Source organism: Mastomys coucha, unplaced genomic scaffold, assembly GCF_008632895.1.
Source record: "Mastomys coucha isolate ucsf_1 unplaced genomic scaffold, UCSF_Mcou_1 pScaffold16, whole genome shotgun sequence".
In the NCBI taxonomy this organism is placed as follows: Eukaryota; Metazoa; Chordata; class Mammalia; order Rodentia; family Muridae; genus Mastomys; species Mastomys coucha.
The window spans coordinates 82,783,644-82,808,462 of record NW_022196898.1 but is presented as its reverse complement, the minus strand read 5'-3'; the positions used below and the strand labels follow the sequence as shown (position 1 = coordinate 82,808,462).

Below are 24,819 nucleotides of genomic sequence, written 5' to 3'. Positions count from 1 at the left end.
TATATATATATATATATATATATGGAGAATTCCAAAGACAGCTTATCATCTAGGAAATCCACACATGACCCACACAGACCAGATTCCTAGTGCATTATAATGAAATACTCTGAATTCAAATGATGTTTCAAAGACTACCTTTAAAAAAGACTTACAGTCGGGCTATGGTGGCGCATGCCTTTAATCCCAGCACTTGGGAGGCAGAGGCAGGTGGATTTCTGAGTTTGAGACCAGCCTGGTCTACAGAGTGAGTTCCAGGACAGCCAGGGATACACAGAGAAACCCTGTCTTGAAAAACCAAAAAATAAAATAAAATAATAAAAATAAAAAAGGCATACAATTAAAAAAGGCCAGGCAGTGGTGGCACATGCCTTTAATCTTGGCACTCCGGAGGCAGAGGCTGGCAGACCTTGGTGAGTTTGAAGCCAGCCTGGTGTACAGAGAAATCCTGGTCTACAGGTATATTAAACAGTGTGTGCCTTTTTTATGTCAAGAGGAAGGTGGTATTTTGTTTTAGCAAGCAAGAACAGACAAAGCTACACAGAGAAACCCTGTCTTGAAAAACTGGGGGAAAAAAAACACATACAACCTACTGCAAGACCTATGCATTTTAAAAGCACATTCTTAAATTCTACTGCCCCCAAACCATTACTCACTGATAAGACAATCTCTCTGATGTTTTTCACATAGAGGGTCACATAGTCATCAATGTAAGTTTTCATGTCCCTGGGATTTATGTGGAACCAGTTCACCCTGAGAGCAACTTCATTCTCATTATTACCACTCCATATGATGATGGAAGGGTGAGATTTCAGTCTCCTGACCTGGAATGGAAGAAAATGTAAATTAATTTCCCCATACCTACCACAGAAGAACTCAGGGCTATAATGGTTAATAAAATTGCAAGCATCACCTTTCCACATAGACGTTCTTGCCCACCTGACACCTCACAAAATGGCTACTCATGCTCTACGGCAATACAGTCTTAATAGTTCTCGGAAAGACTGGCGACATAGTTCAGCCATTTAAGAGCTTTCTACTCAAGCGTGAAAACCTGGGTCTGATCCCTAGCACCCGTGTCAAAAACTGTGGGCAGGGCTGAACACATCTGTAATTGTGGTGCTGGAGAGGCAGAGACAGGAGAACCTCAGGGATCATTGGCGGGACAGACTAGCCTAATCCATGATTCTCAGGTTCCAGTGAGTGGGATACATAAATAAACAAAAACAAACAAATAAATTTTTTAGGAAGGTATTTCAATTTTATTTAAATTAATTAATTAGCTAATTACTTTTTTAACATAAAAGAATTTTTTAATTAAATATTTTCTTTATTTACATTTCAAATATTATCTCCTTTCCTGGTTTCCCCTCTGGAAAAAAAAAACACTATTCCCCACCCCCCCTTGCTCACCAACCCATCCTCTCCTACTTCCTGGCCCTGGCATTCCCCTATGGGGCATAGAACCTTCACAGGACCAAGGGCCTCTCCTCCCATTGATGACCAACAAGGCCATCCTCTGCTACATATGCAGCTGGAGCCATTAGTCCCACCATGTGTACTCTTTGGTTGGTGGTTTAGTCCCTGGGAGCTCTGGGGTTATAGGTTAGTTCATATTGTTGTTTAAAGATTATCATAAATAAATCTTTTAAATAAATGAACATATAATAACTGGAATCCAAAACAATTCATGGATTCAAGAGTTGCATGTAATCTCTGTCCTGAGCTAGACTGGTGTCCATTTGCTGAGGAAAACCCCAGGAGCAGCAGGATTGGGAAAGAGATGGCGTATGGTTTACACATGGTACACTGAGGTGCTCACTGAACTTCTGACCATACCACCAGGCGGGCAGCTGGATACAAGGATGAGGGATTTCTCAGGGACTGGAAGATTGGGCATACATCCGGGAGTTTTCAGCAAGTAGGTGACGTTTCAGCCAGGACACTGGGTAAATCACTCAGGGAATGAATTACCAGACTTCAATTTTTCAGAGGAAGATAGTAGGAAACAACAAAAAGAAATGGGTGATTTAACAAAAGAAAAAGATAAGATGTATTCATTTTCTCTCTTTTTAGAGGTGTAATAATAGCATACCTGGTAGGTGACTTCTTTTCTCACTGACTCTAAGAAGCCTGGCTCGGTTGGGTAAAGGGCGCTGGCAAACATAAAGTCCTGCCACACCTATAGGACAAATGAAAGGGCAGTGTCACCACACAGAAAGCAGGACTTCATTCTCTCTTAGGGGATTATCTTCCAAATAAAGGAACAGCAAGCGCTGCAAACTCACCCACCTGAGCATCTCTGCAGAGGAAAGATGCCCACGCACTGAAGGATTTTTGAGGGTTGCACAAAAATGTTTAGAAAATCGAGAGCATGTTAAGCAGGAAAGACGCGGAAGGAAAGAGGATCCAGATGCTGGGACCTGTGTGGCCCTGGTGGGGACAGGGTGACTTGGTGACACGTTCCTGCCCCTGGCAAGAGCCTCCAAGAGTGGCTGTTGTGAGCATGAGGCTTGTTTGTGTAATGATGCACATATTTCACATTCCTCGGAGGAATGTCCTCCCAGTTAATATTAATGACTCCATGAAAATTAGAAATAGCAGGAGTCCTGGGTGTGGCTGTCTCTGCAAAATGGTAAACACTGGGACCTCAGGACAGCCCTTAAAGCTCTGGAAAAGAGCTCTAAATACATGAGTTCAAAATATATATCATTTCTCACTATGCAAAATATAAGGATGCAATATGAATTATGGGGGCTTCATGAATTTAAAGGAACAAAGGCAGCTTGTCAGAAAGATACAAAGGCAAGCAGATTCCTGAGTTCAAGGCCAGCCTAGGGCAGAGGGAGGTTAGGGCCAAGTGTGGCAGAAATGGTAATTTTAGAGCAGGGCCCCACTTAGGTAGCCTAGCTTCCGTACTTAACAAAGGCACACAGATCTCTGAATCCTTTTGCAATGTTAAGGAAACTAAGCTTGCTGTCTCTTAAGAATCAAAGGGTCAGGGGATGCTGATTCACAAGACAATCAAAAGGAAGCCTGGAGTCAATGACTGGACTGATGTGTAAAATAAAAGACTGGACCTGTGCTCTGCAGGAGAGGAGCTGTCCATGGAACTTTTTAGGATAAAAAGAGAGAACTGCTTGGAGAACACACACACACACACACACACACACACACACACACACACACACGCAAGCAGGACATGCCAGAGAAATCTCTTAGGACAGCAGCTTGCATGGCATTGTGTGCACACATGTCATTGTCAGCTTGGATCTACCCTTTGACTTCTCCAGTCGTTCTTTTTGCTTCTCTCAGACACCCCTTCTCTCAGAACCCCTCTCCAAGCCAAGGCTGGTCCTTGGCATCCAGAAAAGGAAATAATGAGCGAGAAGGGAAAGGAAGCTCTGTAGGTCCTCCCTCGTTCCCACATTTGTCTCATTTCACCAGGCATTTAGTAATAAGAAATATACTTGACTGTTAACGTGATGTTTACAAATGACTTAGCTCTTCTGCAGACAGAAAGATAACGTAGATGCCCACATTAATGATGAGCCAAACCATAGGTGTATGGGTTCATTTCTGGATCTTCAGTTCTATTCCATTGATCTACCTGCCTGTCATTGTACCAATACCATACAGTTTTTATCAGTTTTTATCCTTCCCTGGCCAGTGTTGGTCTTCCTGCCCTGATACACAGATACATACACAGATAGTGAATAACTGGGGGAGGTGTAGACTCTCTTCATGGGTCAGTAAGTGGGGACAGAGAGCAAAAGTAGCCACGTTATGAAGGCTTGAAAAAATAAGAAAACAAAATAAAACTGTAGAGCAACGAGAAAAATGCCTGACATTCAATGAACAGTACAGAATGTAATTGTTATTATCATGACGTGACCTCATTGTTGCTGTGATCCCAACTCTCTACTGGCACTCTGTATTCCTAGAACTAAAAATAATATCTATAATTGCCTCCCCAAAGCTATGAGTTTAACATCTGAGTCAAAAAAATCCACAAAAGAAAACAAAAAAACAAAAATCACACAAATACACACATGCATGCACATATGTATGCATAGGCACACAAGATATAGATATAGACAATATAGACGTAGATTGAATACATACGGATTCTTTTTCCTAAGGCTGGAAAGATGGCTCAGGGATTAAGGCCTCTTGCTACTCTCACCACTGCCAGCACCTGCATGCTGGTTTACACCCACCTTTAACTCCAGGTCAAGGAGATCCGATGCTCTCCCCTAGCCTCCAAGGGCACTAGGCATGCACACGGCACACACACCCACATAAGTATTCATACATGCAGTGTGTGCCTGAATGTGTGTATTGCGTGTGTGTGTGTTTAGTGTATCGTGTTATATGAAGTACAGTAAGTGGTTCAATAATAACATAAAGCACATAAAAGGATGTGGGTAGGCTTGTGCAAACATTCTATTTCTTTTTGTGAGGGGATCAAGCATGTAGGAACCACATGCCCACAGGGCTCCTGCTTAGTCCTTCTCATAGCAAAACATGCATACTAAGATGGCATATGCCTTTAATCCCAGCACTTGGGAAGCAGAGGCAGGTGGATTTCTGAGTTTGAGGCCAGCATAGCCTACAGAGTGAGTTCTAGGACAGCCAGGGCTACACAGAGAAACCCTGTCTCAAAAAAAAAAAAGAACATCTTTTCTTTGGTTAACTTTACTATTTTTGTTTCTCTCCAAAGTTCATCAGAGCTCCTTAAGTTACTTAATAATTTATTTTATTACATATACCTACATATCAAAGAAAAATTATCAAGAAAGTGTATATAGACATTTGATTAGCTATAACCCACCTATAATGGCTATAATTTAAAATGGTAAGGAATCCTGATTTTTGTTAGCAACTATAGTTCATTTACTCCTTGGCCAAAATTAATAAATAAATAAACAATGGAACATGACTTCTTCCTCTGAGAGAGGTTATTAAGGGGTAATAATATCAACCCACAACATCAGAGTGAGGACGAGTCACCTGTGGGTACATGGAGACTGGATCACGTGCTCACCATTATTCCAAGTTCGTCACAGAGTGCATAGAACTCATCCTGCTCATAGATGCCACCTCCCCACACGCGCAGGGTGTTCATGTTAGCATCCACGACGGACTGGAAAAGGAGTTGCAGCCTGGAGAAGGAGTTGCAAGCACATATATTAATTCAGGCATTGGAGAATAGTACAAAAATTTTCATATATGTTAAGGGAATAAATAAGAGCCAAATGATTTTGCTCTAATTAATACCAAAGAAACTGAGGTAAGATAGCAGAGACTCGTAACAACAATGAACTGAAAAATCTCACACGGTTTCCTCATTATATAAGTTGTCGGTAACCTTATACTACTTCTTAAAGTATTTTTTGCTTTATATTTTGACCTGTAGGAAAATGCAGCACATGGCCAGGGAAACGGCTTAGAAAGTCCTTGCTGCAGAAGTACGATTCCAAACACTCATGTAAAATGCAGCACACGAGTGTGGGCACACGCCTGTAATTGTGGCCTGTGCCTACACATAAGCACATAACTCTAGCCCATCAGAAGGCCCAGGTTCAGTGAGAGACCCTGTCTCAAAAGTGATCGAGTAAGACACCAGTATCAACCTTTAGCCTTCACATGTGTGTACATGCCACTGAACATGTAAACATGTACACAAAGAAGGAAAGCACAGTATAAACACACCATGGACATGAACAGACATTCATTTCTAAATTCTAATTTCAAGACCTTCTAAGAACACTTGTAGTCATCTTCCAGGTAAAGAACTTTCACGGTTTTGTTTTGCTTTGTAAGTTTTCTTGTGTGTGTATTTAAGGTATATGGCATTGTAGGAGAGCTGTTGATAATAAAAAGGTTACTATGGAAGTGAATTAACAGAGCCATTATTCTGAACTATCTACCTCCCTTTGGTTTTGTGCATAGGAAAATGTTATTACTCAGAATCCTCAGCCGGGCGGTGGTGGTGCATACCTTTAATCCCAGCACTTGGGAGGCAGAGGCAGGCGGATTTCTGAGTTCGAGGCCACCCTGGTCTACAGAATGAGTTCCAGGACGGCCAGGGCTATACAGAGAAACCCTGTCTCGAAAAACAAAACAAAACAAAACAAAAAAAATCAGAATCCTCAGGTCCTCATGGTGTCCCTCAGCTCTCCAGACATATTGACTATTTTGTGTGGTCTTATATTTTTACACATTCCTCTCCAACCAAGACATTTTTTAGTTCCTTAGTGACGTTTTAAAAAAAGGGGAGAAGAGCTGGTGAGATGGCTGAGTGGGTAAAATGTTTGCTGCACAAGCTTGAACCTGAGTTCCAATCCCCAACCCCCATGCAAAACTGGGCACTCTAGCACACAACTGTAATTCCAGGGCTCCTATAAGACAGGTGGTGGAAACAGAATCCCTAGACGCTCTTGGGCCAGATAGCCTGTCATACACAGTGATGATCAGGGTAACCTGTCTCAGGTAAGATGGGTGGTAAGGATTGATACCCAGGACAGACCTCTATGCTGCATAGTTTTCTGTCAACTTGACCCAAGCTAAAGTTATCAGAGAGGAGGGAGCTGCAATTAAGAAAATGCCATTATAATATGGGAGGTCTGTAGGGCATTTTCTTCATTAGTGGTTGATATAGAAATGCCCAGCTCACTGTGGGTGGTGCCATTCCTGAGCTGAGTGGCACTTCTTCTTTCATGGCCTCTGCATCAGCTCCTGCCCCCAGGTTCCTACCCTGTCTGAGTTCCTGTCCTGACTTCAGTGATGAACAGTGATATGAATGGATAAGCCAAATAAACTCTTTCCTCCCCATTTTCCTTTTGGTCATGGTGTTTTGTCATAGCTCCAGAGGCATGCGTCATACATGTGATTCTATACACATACACATGAACATGGATATGTGCATGTGCATGCCAACAAACATATACAAATATCATATACAAAAAAGATTTTTTAAGTAAAATAATATTTTTAAATAATATTTTATTTAAATAATAAATATTTAATAATATTTTTTTAAATCTTTAATAGGATATTTTAAGTAAAATAGTATTTAAATAAAAAAAATGTAGACCCTTATCCCTTAAAACCATGCTCAGAAATATTTAATGTATTTTTTGAAGAACAATGACAAACTGGTTAGTCTACCTATCAATGTGTCACTTCCTTTTTTCTCCAGAGAAAACATATAATGGTTTCCTAAAAGGTGGATAGCATATCCTTAACAGTCTCAAAGCAGTCATCTGTAAGACTGCATCTCGAGAGGGAGAATAACCAATTAAGTATGATCTTGTCCATCCCGAAATTCCTGTCATGCTATCAAGCTAGCCTAGCCTCAGGTCCTTCTGCTGGGATTAAAGAAAAAGATGTAAGTCACTTGACCTTTAAGCTTGGTGGCATTGCAGAGAGATGGGGGAGTGACAGGGAAAGGAGCCAATACTCACAGTTCGGAAGTGACTTTATCTTGGAAGAAGTCCGCTGGAATCCAATTTGAGCCTTTCAGAAATATAGGAAGTCCATTAATTTTGAAGTAGAAACTCAGACCAGGAGACCCTTTTATGCTCTCTTCTATAAGTTGCACTGTCCTGAAATAAACCTGCCGTGGAAAGAAATAAACACTGAATGGAAACGGGAAGGCGTAAGCAAACTGGTTTCTTGCAAAGGGAAGTAGGGATGTGGGACGATGCCTCACGAGCATGAGAACCAGAAATCAGATCCCCAGCACCCAGCTAGATGTGACCGTCCCCTTCTGTGATCCCAGGGATGAGAAGGGTAGAGACGGGGATCTCTGGGGCTGCTGAGCAGCCAACCTAGCTGAGGAAGCAACGAGCTCCAGGTTCTGTGAGAGATTCTGTCTTACAGGAACAAAGGGGCTAACAACAGAGGAACTCACCTGACACACTCCCATGACCTCAACATATGCATGTGTGGGTGTGCACATCTGTACACACCTGTATACATGCACGTGCACACACACACACACCTGTGCACAAACATATCACACATAAATACAAAATCTTTAAAAAGAGAAGTTTGATTTTAAAATAGATGCTGTGTGTGTGTGTGTGTGTGTGTGTGTGTGTGTGTGTGTGTGCGTGCACGCGCGCGCATGCCCTCACAGCCAGAGAAAGTATACATCTACTGGAAGAGCAAGAGAGAAGCAGTGATAGAGAGGCAGAGAGAAGCAGAGAGAAGAGCAAGTTCTTCCAAGCCATCCCGCCACTCTGGAAGCTGACACTGTTCCTGGATCACTCTATGCAGGCAGTCCCACGGGAAAGCCTAGGAAGCAAGAATATCTCTTTTCATCAAAATCTGCTTCCTTGGCACACCAAGATGGCTCAGTGGGTAAAGGCACTTGTCTGCCAGCCTGAAGACCCAAGTTTGAATCTGAGGCCACACATCACAGGAAGAGAAAACTAATGCCCACAAGTTGTCCTATGACCTATATATATGCTCACACAATACACACTAAATAAATGTAACTTAAAAGAAAAACAAACCCTGCATTCTTGCCAGCCATAAACTAGATCAAGGATTGAATGACATGGTCCACGCTAATAAAACCTAATCTTGAACCAGAATGAAACACTTTTTAAAAATTATTAATAAGCCGGGCGGTGGTAGCACACGCTTTTAATCCCAGCACTTGGGAGGCAGAGGCAGGCGGATTTCTGAGTTCGAGGCCAGCCTAGTCTACAGAGTGAGTTCCAGGACAGCCAGGGCGACACAGAAAAACCTTATCTCGAAAAAACAAAAAACAAAAAAAAATTAATAAGTTGGTCACCTATCTCATGTAAGGGAAGGAGCTACCATGCTTCCACTTTCTCCCCCTCCCTTGTCTTTATATTGATGACATAAGAAAGGGCACCAGAGCTAACGTCATAAAAGGACAGAATGCCTAGATGAAGACCATCAGACATTGCCACTAAATCCACCCTCTGCTATAGAGATGAAGAGATCACTTGACATTTTTTATAATTAATTAGTTTTATGTGTATGACTGTTTTGCTTGCATGTATGTATGTCTGTGTACCACGTATGTACCTGGTGCCCATGGAGTTCAGAATAGGGCATCAGATCCTTGGAACAGGAATTATGAATGATTGAGAACCACCTTGTGGGTGCTAGAAATGGAACACGGTCTTCTGCAAGAACACCCAGTGCTCTTAACCAATGAGCTGTCTCTCCAGCCCCAAGAGGGCACTTTATGATGAAACCTAGGACAGAGAGAGGTACCTAGAGGTGCTGAAATGTTGTCCAAATAAAACTGAGACATTTGCCTCCTCCTTTTTCACTACCTGGAAAGACAGTGGGGCTTTCCAGAGACAGGTGACTAGGAGGATATCATCAGCAACATATAACAGATACCGGCTGCATGCTCTGAGTGTTCTATTTCTTTTGTTTTTGTTTTTTGTTTGTTTGGTTTGGTTTGGTTTGGTTTGGTTTTTTCGAGACAAGGTTTCTCTGTATAGCCCTGCCTGTCCTGGAACTCACTCTGTAGACCAGACAGGCCTCGAACTCAGAAATCTGCCTGCCTCCACCTCCCAAGTGCTAGGATTAAAGGCGTGCGCCACCACCGCCCAGCTGAGTGATCTATTTTTAAGGTAAAGATTGGAAGTAGGAAAAATGGTCTTGTTGTTATTGGCAGTGATTTTTTGTTTTGTTTTGTTTTGCTTCTTTTTTTTTTTTTCTGTTCTTTGTCTAAGTGGTTGGTTGGTTAGTTGTTGTTGTTGTTGTTAAAGTATCTTTCTGAGGAAAGGCAGGATTTATTTTTTAAAGATTTACTTATTTTATGTATATGAATAGATTGTAACTGTCTTCAGACACACCAGAAGTGGCATCAGATCCCATTATACATAGATGGTTGTGAGCCAGCATGTGGTTGCTGGTTGGTAGTTTTGCTTTGTTTGTTTGTTTGTTTTTTAGGTCAAAGTCTCACTATGAAGCCCTGGCTGGCCTGGAACTCACTCTGTAGATCAGGCTGACCTCAAATTCACAGAGAGCCACCGACCTCTGCCTTGTGAGTACTGGGAGTAAAGGTGTGCTCCATATCTCCTGGCTGAAAAAGCAGGTTTTAATAGATTTAGGCAGGGTTTGGTGGCACGTGCCTTAGTTCATGTACTCTGGGAGGCAGAGGCAGACAGATGTCTATGAGTTTAAGGCCAGCTGGGCCAACATAGAGAGCTCTAGACCAGCTAAACTACATAGTGAAGATTGGTTCCAAAAGAAATAATAACAAAAGAGATTAACTTCCAGGCTGGGAGTGGTGTTGCATGCCTATAACAGCACCACTCAGGTGGTAGAGACAGGAGGAAAGAGAGTTCAAGACCAGCCTGGCATACATAGTGAGACTTCATGTCAAAAAAACAAAACAGAGGCTCAGTTTGTTCTCCAAAGCTTTCCTGAGAACCTACTGGCTACCGGTGGCCATCTGTTCTGAATTCTGTAACCTTTCTATTGCTCAATACATCCTTGTTTTGAACCCTAATATTTTCCCAGCAACCTAAACAAAACTATAAAGACTAAGTTGTATTCATTAATTTGGCTTTCAGTGATACTTGATATTTTAATTTTAAATTATATTTTCATTATGATCAAAACTCACTTTAGAGTTTAATAATATTTTGGCTCACTCTAAATGAACACTTATAACATTTTTTTTTCTTACTCTAAAGATGAATTGTAAAAACGCAATAAGAAGGCTTAAATTCTCAGGCTCTGGATATGACTCCATTGGAAGCCTGCCCCCCCTAGCATGCAGAAAGCCCTGGGTTGGATTCCTGTGCCTCCTAACACTAGGCATGGTGGCACATATCTATGATTCCAGAACTCTGGAGCTGGTAGCAGTGGGAACAGAAGTTAAAGGTCATCCTGCTTTATATACCAAGTTTGAGACCAGACTGGGTTACAAACAACGGGTTCTAACGAAGAGAATATTTCTTTTTTTTTTTTTTTTTTTTTTTAACCCCTGTTGCCTCCCACTTCCCCATGCCTGCCACCCCGCCCTCTCCCACTTTCTGGCCCTGGCATTCTCCTACACTGGGGCAAAGAGAAATATATTTCAATTCTCCATTCGGAAACTTGAAACTCACAGATAAGAGAAACTGGGTGTAATTATAAACAAGAAATGGAATTTTGATAAAAGGCATCTTTCCCTTGACTTTTCAGAGGTCAATAATTTATTATACCTAACGCAAATGTAACATCTTTTTAAAAAGTATTTATGGGGTATTCCTCCTTTGGGAGTTCTTTCTCACTTTTCCTTTATAAATCTTCTCACTGTTTAAAAGTAAATAAGTAGATAGACAGGTAGGTAGATGATAGATAGATAGATAGATAGATAGATAGATAGATAGATGGATGGATAGGCAGACAATAATTTGGGGGTCTGGTGAAATGGCTCAGTGGGTCATGTGCTTGTCGTGCCATCATGAAGGTTTGAAATTGAATCCCCAGCATCTATGTGAAGAATATCAATATGGAGGTGCACCCCTGCAATCCCGGAATGTGCCTATAATCATAGGACTGGGAAAGTAGAGACGGGAGGATCCCTGGGACTGGCTGGATCCCAAATCAGGTGGAGGTTTATTGAGATACTTTGTCTGAAAGGCACCGATGATGAAAGGCACCTTTTACCAACCTGTACACACATGAAGGCATGTATGTCATGGCACTAGCATGCATGAGCATAAACTAACATACACACCACACATACATACACACACACACACACAGCATGTATTCATATATATACCACACATGCACAAAAGTGTTATGGTACAGTCATGTCATTTTATAGCTAATTATTCATGGACTAGAGAAGTAGAAATGAGATATTTAAAACATAGACAAAACCATGGATTGGTTAACCTTTACCAACCAGAAACCAAGACTGCATCAAAACTTTTACATGGTGGACATGCTGTACTGGCTGGAGATGTGTATATATTAGCTGAGAAAGAAACAAGCAGCCAGCACTGCTGGGTGCCTACAGGGAGAAATAATAGTGAAAGAAATCCCAGCCCCTGCCTCTTAGCATGACACAGCTACCAGCTAGCCAAAAGATTTGGCTGCAAGAGAGAACGGGTAGACAGGTTGTCTGAGACACTAGACTTTAGAAATGGGTCTGTCTCTGGGTATTAATAAATCTGTCTTTTGTTATATTCCATTGTTGTAGGATTAACACGTCAGAGATAATCTACTTTAAAAATTGTTGGCACCAGCTGGTCAGTGGTGGCGCACGCCTTTAATCCCAGCACTTGGGAGGCAGAGGCAGGTGGATTTCTGAGATTGAGGCCAGCCTGGTCTACAGAGTGAGTTCCAGGACAGCCAGGGCTACACAGAGAAACCCTGTCTCAAAAAAACAAAAACAAAACAAAACAAAACAAAAAAAATTGTTGGTACCAAAATGTAAGAAATATTGAGCTTTTCAAAGTACAAGATGATGTGTGACCCTTAGAGTAACCTATCAATTCTGTGCTAATATCTGCACAGATGTTACAAGAATAGACATAGGTGACATTGAGCTGCCTTAGTACGAATCAAGGCAATACCCCTAAGCTGCCCTAGGAATCACCGCTCCATTTACTGTCACCCAGTAACAAGAAAAAAAATAACAATTTCACGTTGAGAAAATCCTTGACAAAACAGAAAATGCACTAACTTTATAAACCCTGTGGTGGTTTGGATGAGAATCCACCCCTCTACTAGGCTCATATGTTTGAAGGCTTGGTCCCTCAATGATGGACCTGTTTGGGAAGGTTTCAAAAGCCTAGGCTAATCTATCTATCTACCTACCTACCTACCTACCTACCTACCTACCTACCTACCTATCTATCTATCTATCTATCTATCTATCTATCTATCCATCCATCCATCCATCTCTGTCTCTCTATATCTTTATCACTGTCTCTGTCTCTCTCCAACAGTCAAATAAGCTGTAAGCTCCAGCCAGGCACTGCTCCAGCATCATGCCAAGCCTGCTGCTGCCCTACACCCTGACAGTCATGCACTAACTCTGAAACTGTAAGAAAGCTCCCAATTAAATGCTTTCTTTTACAAGTTGCACTGTCATGGTGCACAGCAATAGAAAAGTCACTAAGACAAACCCCAAGGCTGAGTCCGTATCATTTCAATATTCATGAGACAAATGGAGAATACACACAGAACACTGCACCAACAAAGCCCTGAGGGGGGACGCAGCTGAGCCTCATCTGAGCAGTGAGCGGGGTGGACCACCTAGCTCAGGAAGCAAAGATATTTGGTTACTTAAGACTTATACCTCGAGCTTAAGAGCATCCAATACTTAACAGGCATCTCGGATAACATCAGCGGAAACATCGAGCATGTCAGTGTGCTACCACAGGTGGAAATGTTTCAACTTTGGGAAGATTCATAACCCTCAGGAAAGCAGTACTTTTCAAATAGCCCATGTGGTACTTTACAGTATCACACGTGGGTAGACTGTATTGTAAGTGAAGGTCAGGGAGGGGTCTAACAACAGAATCAAGAGGGCATGGGAAGGCCTTGAGTTCACAGTCCAACTAACTTTAAGAAACTAACTCTTAGTGGTTTTACTTTTCAAATACTTGGGTTTTTTGTTTGTTTGTTTGTTTTGTTTTTCGAGACAGGGTTTCTCTGAGTAGCCCTGGCTGTCCTAGAACTCACTTTGTAGACCAGGCTAGCCTCGAACTCAGAAATCCACCTGCCTCTGGCTCCCAAGTGCTGGGATTAAAGGCGTGCACCACCACCGCCCAGCCAAATACTTGGTTTTTTAATTTTTTAAAAGATTTATTTTATTATTTTATGTGTATGAGTACACTGTAGCTGTATAGATGGCCGTGAGCTATCATGTGTGTGGCTGCTGGGAATTGAACTCAGGACCTTCTGCCGGCCCCAACCACTCTGGCCCCACTTGCTCCGAAGTAATTCACTGTAGCTGTCTTCAGACACACCACACGAGGGCATCCAATCTCATTACGGGTGGTTGTGAGCCACCATGTGGTTGCTGGGATCCGAACTCATGACCTTTGGAAGAGCAGTCAGTGCTCTTACCCACTGAGCCATCTCGCCAGCCCCTTTAATTTTTGTTTATGAGTATGGGTATGTTCTGTGTGTGGGTGGGTGTAGGTAAATGCAAGCATCCAAAGGGGCCAGCTGAGATCATCACATCCTCTGGAGCTATCCATAGGGTGCTGGAAACCAAACCAGGGTCCCATCGCCCATCTCCAGGAACCAGCATTGTTAAACTATAGAACAATACCGACACCTATCTGAAAAGACTATTCAGGTCCTCTCTTCCTTTCTAGCTAAATAGGAACGATATATAAAATTTATATTATCTTTGTGAGGTCAAAGTGCTGCTCTAAAACAACATTGCAAACTGGTTATATGCAACTGTAATGAGAACCTCATCCTCCTCACTAAAATATCAGAGATTTGCAAGCGTGAAAAATGATGTTATTATTCACCCCCAATTTTTTATTTCCTAACTACATTTTTTTACAAAAGGAGTCAATGGACCTTCAGAAGTTTATATAATGAACTTCTGATGGTGACTTTAAATTAATACGTAAATTATCTAATTCTCAGCTTCAATATTTTTTTAAAGATCCATTTTATTTATTTTATGTATATGAGTACACTGTAGCTGTACAGATGGCCGTGAGCCATCGTGTGTGGTTGCTGGGAATTGAACTCAGGACCTCTGCAGACCCCACTTGCTCCAGTGTAATTCACTGTAGCTGTCTTCAGACACACCAGAAGAGGCATCAGATCTCATTACTGGTGGTTGTGAGCCACCATGTGGTTACTGGGATCCAAACTCAGGACCTTTGGAAGAGCGGTCAGTGCTCTTACCTGCTGAGCCATCTCGCCAGCCCCTCAGCTTCAATATTTAACATGCTAAACTATGGCCCACAGAAACATATGCAGAGCATAATGTTTAATACATTTTTAAAGTAAAAAGTCATTCTTTGTCAAAAATAAATTTGAGAATGACTAATGTAGGGGAAATGAATTATTTCTTACTATCTGTTAATATTACAAATGGTATTAATTATAAAGTGCAACACCTTTCAATGTTCTTCCTGTGAAGAAGTATCCCTACCTATCCCCCACCACTCCAGCAAGAGTGAAAGGATGCCTTAACATATCCAGGAACCTTTGAGGAGGAAGTTCTCAACCTGTGGGATCATGTAAAACCATCGGACATAGGTATTTACATTACAATTCATAACAGTAGCAAAATTACAGTTAGGAAATAACTGTGGTTGGGGGTTACCACAGCCCGAGGAACTGTATGAAAGGGTCATAGCATTGGGAGGGGTGAGAGCCACTGTGAACTGTATTAAAGGGTCATAGCATTGGGAGGGGTGAAAGCCTCTGCTCTGTGGGGAGGCACAGTTACCAGCCACCTTGCTCTGGCACTTGGTCACCTTAAAGGCCAGTGCCCTCAGGATAAATGTCACTGTCCTCACGTCCCCTGGCAGCCTCTGACTGGTAGCACAAAAGCCTTCGGCAACAGGTATTTTATTTCCCTGGATACAATGGCCTTTGAAACAGCTTTTGGAAAAGATCCCTGAGCAACACACATTCGCATTCAGAGTAAACGCATCATCCATCCACTGATGGGACAAAAGAATTTTAAACAGCCCAAGAAGTAAATGCTATAAAAGCTGGGGAGGGGTATGAATCTTTAAAAGAAAGAAAAAAATGAAGAAATGTAAAATCAAGCAGTTTAGATTTTTAAATGACTTATTTTTTGTTTTTTGTTTTTTTTTTTATTGCAGGGCAGTGTGGGTAGGGGCATTGTGTGAGTGCTAGTAAAAGGCAGAAGAGGACGTCTGATCCCCTGGAGGTGGAGTTACAGGAGCTTATGAGCTGCTGCCAATGTGGGTGCTGGAACCAAACTCAGGTCCTCTAGCAGCAAGCACTTCTTAGCCACTGAGCCAAGCCCCAATTTTAAAATCAAATTTAAATAAAATCCAGCACTTAATTGTTTCTATCTCTTCTTGATGGTTCTATAAACTCATCACTTGATCAGATTGTTTTAACTGCATCATACTGCAGTTAAATCCAACTCATAAAAGTTGTTTTTAGCTGGGCAGTGGTGGCTCACGCCTTTAATCCCAGCACTTGGGAGGCAGAGGCAGGCGGGTTTCTGTGTTCGAGGCCAGCCTGGTCTACAGAGTGAGTTCCAGGACAGCCAGGGCTACATAGAAAAACCCTGTCTTGGAAAAAAAAAATGTTTTTATTTTGCTCTATTTTGTCTTTTGGGGCAAGGTCTCACAAAGTCCCAGGCTGGCCTTGACCTCACTATGTAGCCAAGGCTTGCCTTGATCTCTTCTTGATCCCCCTGCCTCAGCCGTCCTTCCTGCTGGGATGACAGGTACGGACCATTACGGCAGCTATGACTTCATGGTTAAAACAGAAATGCTAGATTCAAACGTGCAGAGACCTCGGTGATGTCCTCCAGGTGGGGCTCTGGATGCTGAGACCAAAGGCCAGAAGAGCTCACAGCTGATAAGCAAGTGCCACATGCCTCACATTCCTCTCTCTTGCTGATCAGACAGACAGAGTGACTCACAAGCCTGGAGCCACTTCTCAGGTGTGTGTAAGCAGATATTTACAAAGCTGTCCGGAATTCTCTTCTTAACAAGAAAACTGCTTGTTTCTAAACTTTAGCAAAACTTGTGCTTTGCAAACTGCTTCCAGACCTCCCACTCTGAGCTCTAGAGATAAAGGCCATGTTCTTTGCACCAAAAAGGACCCCAGAGTAGGGGTGGGGGATTGTCTGGTCTCCACAAATAGCTCCAGCCTGTAAAAAAAAAACGACAGGCGGCCTTCCCTTCACTGGCCCCTTGCTAACAGCACAAATGGAAGCCAGCAGGTTGGCATTCACCCACCTGCAGAGTTGTCTGATCGCGTTTTTAGCCAGCTGTGTATGGCATGGCTCTGATGCCAAACAACCATTTTGATGCCTCCCTTTTCTACGTGACAAAGCTGGACTCTGTTGTAATAATAAAATGGCATAAATGATGTGGCCAACATGATATGCAGACAATAACAGCAGCCTCTGATTGGCCTTTGTTTGAATAATTACAGTACTTCATTTTGTTTGGGGCGAACCAATGGGCTTAACTTATAGGGGCATCAGTGAAGGGCTAGTTTCAGGAGTATGGTCAACTGAAGAAAATGTCTCCCCCAGCTACAGAGCCATTACCTATAGGCCCTGTGGCATGGTGACTAGGGCAGAGAGCTGAGAGCTCATATCTTTTACTGCAAACACGAAGCAGAGAGAGAACTGGAAAGGGTGTGAGTCTATAAAGGCTCACCTCCAGTGCCAACCACCAGGGCCAACAACCTCCCAGGAGAGCGCTACCGGCTGGAGAACTAGTGTTTAAAACGTGAGCCTGAGAGGACATTTGAGACTCAAACCACAGTACTGATCTTTGGATATATATAAAGAATACCAGGTTTGCCAATCTACCACAGCACAGCCAATAGAAAAAAACTCCTTTTGTTAGTCTTAGAGATGTTCTCTCAAGTGAAGTCAAAGAAATGGGGATACTTTAAACACAACGGTGAGTTCGGCAGACATCCCTGGCTTTTCTTTCTTTTCGATCCATTCCAACAACTTGCTAATGACTCTTAAATTAAAATTAACAAATAAGTTCTCAAGTATTTCTTCTACAAAATCAGAGAAGGGCTGAGTGAGAGCAAACAGAAATTATTTTCTGGTCCACCAATTCAGAACAGGTGTCTAGTTCCTGGCTTGGCTGTGGTGGCACACGCCTTTAATCCCAGCACTTGGGAGGCAGAGGCAGGCGGATTTCTGAATTCGAGGTCAGTCTGGTCTACAGAGTGAGTTCTAGGACATTCAGGGCTACACAGAGAAACCCTGTCTTGAAAAACCATTAAAAAAAAAAAAAAACCTTTTTAAAAGACCATATGAAAGGAGTATCCATGAGATCAGGGATACTATTCCACTGGAGTTCTCCAAACAAACAAACATATATAACAAATATCTACTAAAGGAGCAATAATAAGAATGAGCCAGGTCCCGTTCTCCACACATATTCAAGAGTGATCACCCCCATGTAAGAAACCTAGCCCAAGAACAGATGTGGGAGAAGGAGCGTTTTATCACTGGCCCTTTCTAGAACTCCCAAAACATAGTAATAATTAAAATCCGATGACAAAGCAAGCCGCACGCACTTACTGCATGTCCGTGGGTAGACTGCTCTCCCAAACTCTGAGGAAGCCGTTGACAGCAGCCAGTGTGTCAGATCTTTACGTTTTTGACAAGAATGAAGGGAGGTGGACTGACTTAAGCACTGTGTCCCCGAAGGCCAGGTCTACCTCAAACCACAAAATAGGACCTTACTTGTTAATAATGCTTTAAAGATATCAATCACTGAGTTTGAATGAGGTCATCCCAAGCTCTAACCCAGCGGATAGGAAGGAGGGCATGGTGACTTGTGCCTGTGACCCCAGCATTTGGGAGGCAGAAAATTAATACATGAGAAAACAGCCTTCATTCTTCTGAATCCCACGCTGCCTGCCTGGGAGCTAGCGAGGTCTCCGGGGAGTTCTGAGCAGCACTCAAGAAATGATGTAAGTTTCAGACCAGCCTGGGCTATGTAGTGAGACCTTAACTCAAAAACATACAAACTTCAGAAGAAAGAAAGGGGAGTACGGTGGAGAGGGGAGGTGGAAAGAGCCATACGATGAAGGGGACAGAAACTGGGGTCAGGCATCTACAGAGCAAAGAAAAGGAAGGTTTCAGGCACTGAGGGAGAAGAGGCAAGGAAGGGCCTTCGACAAGTCTGTAGAGAAGCCTGGCTCCAGATGTACCTCGGTTTGGATGTGCTGCATCTGCTGCTGTGAGAGAGCACGCTCTCACTGTTTCAGGCAACACAGTTTGTTAGAATTTGCTCTGACAACACTGGGGAAATTAATACACGAGAAAACACTGCACAGCCTCGGGGAACTGTGTGTGGAAACACACCTTCATTATTCTGAATTCCACGCTGTCTGCCTGGGAGCTAGGGAGGTCTTCGGGGAGTTCTGAGCAGCACTCAGAAAGGAAAATCGAGAATTCCATGGGTGTCATGTTCCCTTTCTGCCCTAGGAAACTGCAAAGATGAAAATGGGGGTTTAAAACTCAAGGAAAGGACTGGAGTATATTTTACATTTAAAAACTGAAGAAGTAGAGTTGGGGGTGGGGGGCGGAAAAAAAAATGAAGAAGTCCCAATTGCTTTTCTATATTGGAACAGCTATTGGCAATCTTCTGCATCCGGCTTGGGAATAAGAGACACAAGTTCTAGTTGGCTGCTTGCATTGCCTTATTGCCTTCGGACAATAATTCAACTGAACAATCTTGACACCAGAGACAATACAATGAGCCTTCAGCAAAATTAGTTACTTCGCATGGAGAGAGATGTTAAAGAGAAATGACAATGAAGTGACTTTCTATTGCAAAAAAGCAAACTATGATTATCATTCAAAAATAGTCAATAGGTGAGTGAGCCAGCTTAGCAAATCAAGGTGCCTACTGTACACACCTGATGGCCAAGTTTGGCTCCCCAGGCCCCCAGTGTTGGAAGAAGAGAACCAACTCCACAACACTGGCCTGTGACCACCACACACAAGCTAAAGTAAACCTTCTGTCTCTCGCTCTTTCTCTCAGGTCCTTTAGTCACAGAGATGTGGAAGGAGCCAGCACACTGCACACCAGCCATTATGCAAACTCTGGTTCCTAATACATCCACTTATTTGCTCAGATGCCTATAGGTGGACAAGCTCTTGATCCACGGCTGACCACCGTCACACTGTGGCGAAGTCAGACAGGGCAGTGTTAGTAGCTGCCATGGCCATGTCTTAACTGCAGTCATGGCTAAAAGAACCCTTGCAGTTTGGTTTCCATTCTGGTCAAGGCAACCAGTGACCTCCTCACGGCCAACCCTCAGGACCCTTCAGGACCCTGTCTTTCTATCAGGAGCACCTTTGAAATGGCTGGTGCTTGTGAATACTCTCCCTCGGGCTCCACGCACCTCTACCGGGTGACTCTCTTCACCTCTGATCATTCCTTGTGTAGATTTATCCACAGACTTTTCTCTTCCTCATCCTTATTTATTATAATTCCTCAAGGTTCTGTCCTCTTTGTGTCTTCCTCTACCACACCTACAATTATCAATATTTTGCTGATTTCCACGTTCCTAATCCAGTACAAATCCTTATTTAGTTCTGTTTCTATGTTTCCTTTAAAGATGGGATCTTACTAGATAGCCCAGGCTGGTCTCAAACTCTGACCCCTTTGCCTCAGCCTCCCAAGTGTTGGGATCACAGGCATATGTTACCACGCCTGGCTTGCTTCTGAAGTTCTCTATTTCTCTAACATGCTCATCAACCGTATTCTAAGTGCTTGCTTCATGAAGTCACCTCCCAGCCAAATTCTCAGCATTGTCAAGGTCTCAGAAAGAAATGAACACAATGTATGAGCATAGCAGCCAAAACATAATAGGACCCCAAGAGGTAACAGAATGAAGAGGTACCCACAAACAAGCTCCATAGAAGCCACAGAGAGAGGGTACACTCCATACCTGCCCATGAGGGAACGGAGGGGTGACACGTCACCTCTCTCTTCAAAGGCTGGCCTCTTCATGCAGAGTGAACAATGATACAACTGCAGTGAGTCTAAATGAAAAGGAATAGTGTACCACAAACAGGAGCTCTTTTTGCTCTGTAGCGAGCTTGGGTGACTCATTACTGTTCACGTTTTTTGGTTTTTTTTTTGTTTGTTTGTTTTGTTTTTATGAAGACCACAGACAATACACCAGCATGTGGGAGAACACATACCCACGGCCAAGAGCGTGAGAAAAAAAGTCCAAGAGTTATCCTCAAGAGCGTGCGCGCGCGCACACACACACACAAACATTCATACTCTCCTAGAAATAGGTAGCACAATTAAATAAGAAAAGAGCAAAAGGTATGTCCCACACTTGGGAGGCCACCTGGGGCCAAGGAATGGAGATACCCATTGTGAGAGGTGCCACCACAGGGTGACCTCCATCCATGGTAGGTGCCAAAGGTCCATGTCAGGAGAAGGAAAACTCTAGGAAAGGATTATTATTACTGTGACTTATACACTGTGGCTAGGACCAAGTTATGTCATACCAGTTGCCCCATTTGAACATAAGGAGATGGCACTGGAAAGGGTGACTTAACCCTTAGGGCTAATAAGAAAGGAAGGGCGGCTCTCTGCCTTTCTAAGCGCTCAGTCCCAAAGTGGGCAGGAGGGAAGGGTTAGATCGGCAATTGGAAAGTGAAGACAAACAGCTAAAGAAGTAGAAGTTATTTTTGTTGTTGCTGCCCTGAGATGTAAAACAAGAAAGGGCTGGGCAGTGTTCCTTCTAATCACAGAACCTTCCAGCAGTACGCACCTTTTTTTTTGGTTTTTTTATTTTTATTTATTTATTTATTTATTTATTTATTTTGAGACAGGGTTTCCCTGTCCTGGAACTCACTCTATAAACCAGGCTGGCCTCGAACTCAGAAATCCGCCTGCTTCTGCCTCCCAAGTGCTAGGATTAAAGGCATGCACCACCACTGCCTAGCACCTTCCAATAGTATGCATGTTTTACAATTACATATATGTGCTACTTAGCTATGACGTAAGAGCATATGGAAGAAGGTCAGGGCTTTGGCGTTCAGTGTAACACGTGGTCTGAGGCCCTGGTGTTCAGGGTGAGACGTGGTCAAACCCTATCTCTAAGAAGGAAGGAAAACACAGAGAGAGTGTGAAGCACAAGAAGCTATGGCCAAAATAGAAGCCTGATGCACTTAGGAACCCACAATGACACACCCGGAGACTGAATGCTAGTCATTACTCTGGGTGGTAGAATTATAAATGTGGGTAATTACTACTTTTCTTTCAAATCTCAGGGTAGCTAGGTTATCAAGGAATAATCTCCTCTTCACAAAATACTTTATTCACTTACCTTGGCTGCTTTTTCAATTTTTAAGCCTCCATCCAGCTCAAAGAGAATTGTCATGTTGTACCCAGTCTGGTTCCCATGTCCGCGAGGCCACCAGGTCTCCACAGCAACGTCCTTTTAAGGAATAAGTCATTCTAAGTAATGTTTAGACACGTGTTTAGAAAAACAGTGCGACCTCTGAGCGTTGTATGAAATTCTCAAGGGTGAAGCACAAGCTGTGTCCTGAAACCGCACAAGTCTCCTCACCTACACTATGCCAAAGCTTAGCCACTGAATCACTTAGTTAAAAATGTATATATTTACTTGTTTGCTTATTTCCAGTCAGGGTTTCCTGTTGACTTCAAACTAACTCTCTCTCTCTCTCTCTCTCTCTCTCTCTCTCTCTCTCTCTCTCTCTCTCTCTCTCTCTCTCTCTCTCTCTCTCTCTGGTTTGTTTTTCCAGACAGGGTTTCTCTGTGTAGCACTGGCTGTCCTGGTATTCACCCTGTAGACCAGGCTGGCCTCAAACTCAGAAATCCGCCTGCCCCTGCCTCCGACTTCAAACTCTTTGAATAAGCAGATGCTCCTGCTTCCACCTCCAGAATCCTTGGGCTACTGTTGTGGTGCCTGGCATCAAACTCAGGACTTCATGCATACTAGGGAGGGACTCCACTGACTGGGCATCAAACTCAGGACTTCATGCATACTAGGGAGGGACTCCACTGACTGAGCTCTGTTCGCAGCATATTTAAAGCAAGATGCTGGGAGCTTAGCCGATTCCTACAGCAGAACACCAAGCTGTGGAAAACCAGCTGTTGCCTGCTCTGCCTCTCCACGGTGTTTAGTCTCTAGTCTCTGTAGTTGGACCTGAATGTTGACTGTTCCGTCTAAGCCCAAGACAGAGCTCTTGTGGAGTCTTGCTTCCTTCCAAGTTATCACTCCACTCTGCCTTCCAGTTCACAATCGCTAACCAGATTCATAAAACAACGAAAGCTAAAACCTGCCCCACCTAACCGTGAGGAAACCGTGAGGAAACCTCAGCCCAGGTTTAGAGCTTTACAGAATGGATAAATGCCAATACTTGGAGCAAACGAGAACGGAAGGGATCCACGCTGAGCCCTGAAACGTAGAATGTGTTAGAGGCTAGGGCACTGTGAGTAACAGGAAAAAAACTAAAGATGTTTAGTTTACTCCTTAGAAGACAAACTGGCAAATTAATCACGTATTTTCCATTACATTAATCTCACGTGTGAGAAAACCAACCGTTGGTTAATACACAGAATATGTGAAAAGTTAAAAATAAAGGCAAAAATGCTGCGTGTGATAGCACACACCTGTAAACCAGAAATCTCATCACTCTGCCTCTCTTAAGAGCCAGAGGCAGGAAGAGTACTGCAAGTTGAAGAGCAGCCTAAGCTACATGCAGCTTTCGGCCAGCCTGGGCTACAATGTAAGACCCCATGTCAAACAAACAAACAAAAAGAAGCCACTCTGGGCGGCATGGTGAGTTTCACTTTTTGCTACAGTGTGCAATCTTGTCTTTAAAAAAAGAATCTAAAACCCCTAAAAATTAAAAAAAGAATAGTGAGGAAATGACTTTTCCAAAATACAAAAAGAAAGTTGATTGCCACCCCTGACTTCGCCATTTCTTCACTTGCTCTGCAAGTGCATCCACCCAGCACATCCGAGGAAGTGACGTCACTCACCTTCCTAATTTTGACAAGGAGTTTAACAATCCTTTGCCCCTGTTGAAGTTCAATGTGGTTTGTCTGCCGTGTTTTCAGTTGAGGGATGGCTACAGTCACCTGACCACCAACTGGCTTTGAGCTGACAAGGTCCAAAGAAGCCTCTATTTCTATATTCCATGCCTGAGAAGTGTTATCTGCAGCACAGAGGAAGAAAACAACAGGTGCATCATTCACACCTCAGAAGTCATAGAAAATAAGATCAGAACAGAGGCTAAGCAGTGAGGGCTCTGCAGAGGTGGGGGTGGGGGGTAATCTCTGCCACAGCAGGGGAGGGGGGAGGGGCTAAGCACTGAGTGCCACAGCAGGGTGTGAGGGAGGGGCTAAGCAGAGACAGAGCTGCCACAGCTGGGGGTAGGGGAGGGATGGGGAAGTGGGAGGTGGACACTGGATGGGGATGACACACCCGGAGGAAGCGATCCTCATTCTAAACAACCAGAATTGAGCATTTTATACAGATTTGTAGTAGCACACAGAAAATTGACCAACTTCTTAAAATCTTAAGTAGCTAGTGACTTTTTATGATGTCACTACAATAGTGTATAAAGCTGTCCTCTGTCTTATGTACCGTGAGCTAAGTCTAGACCACTTTCGGGAATCTATAAGTCACCAGCTCCTACATAAAACCACAATCATCAGCTCTTTCATATGCGAGATAGTTTTAAAAGTAGTTCCGGGAGGCAAGAACCGAAGGGCAGCAGGTATCCCAGAATCCTGCGCAGCACCTGCCCCTCCCAACCTGACTAAGCCTGGTGCCCTGCCTCATTCTTACACCCCAGGCCCAGACAAGAAACAGACTCTTGAAAGAACAGGTAGGTGGACAGGCCAGGGTGGCCTTCCCTCTCTGTGAGGCCAGCCTTGGCCTGAAGCCACATTCTTCGCTGATGTCCTGTGCCCGGTGCAGGAGGGGCTGCAACTTATTTTAGTCTTATGACCTCAACCAGGAAGGTGATCCAGACGGAGGCAGACTGCGGTTCTAAACAATGACTCATGCTAGGGTTTTCCCAAGGCTGGCTCACGCACTCATATGCGGGTTCTTGAAAGGAAGAAGGGAAGGGAAGGGAAGGGA

General features: G+C 43.3%; 1 protein-coding gene across 2 annotated transcripts in view; it reads right to left on the bottom strand.

Annotated features, from left to right (window-relative positions):
• Manba (mannosidase beta) overlaps window positions 1–24,819 on the bottom strand; it is an 88,172-nt gene that overhangs the window by 23,859 nt on the left and 39,494 nt on the right. For both annotated transcript variants that reach the window (XM_031375610.1, XM_031375612.1), the window contains exons 6-11: window positions 23,712–23,887; window positions 22,030–22,140; window positions 7,470–7,621; window positions 5,048–5,165; window positions 2,096–2,182; window positions 657–824 (exon numbers count right to left, since the gene is read on the bottom strand). In XM_031375610.1, the coding sequence (XP_031231470.1) occupies window positions 657–824; window positions 2,096–2,182; window positions 5,048–5,165; window positions 7,470–7,621; window positions 22,030–22,140; window positions 23,712–23,887 (812 nt within the window). The remainder of the gene's footprint in view (window positions 1–656; window positions 825–2,095; window positions 2,183–5,047; window positions 5,166–7,469; window positions 7,622–22,029; window positions 22,141–23,711; window positions 23,888–24,819) is intronic.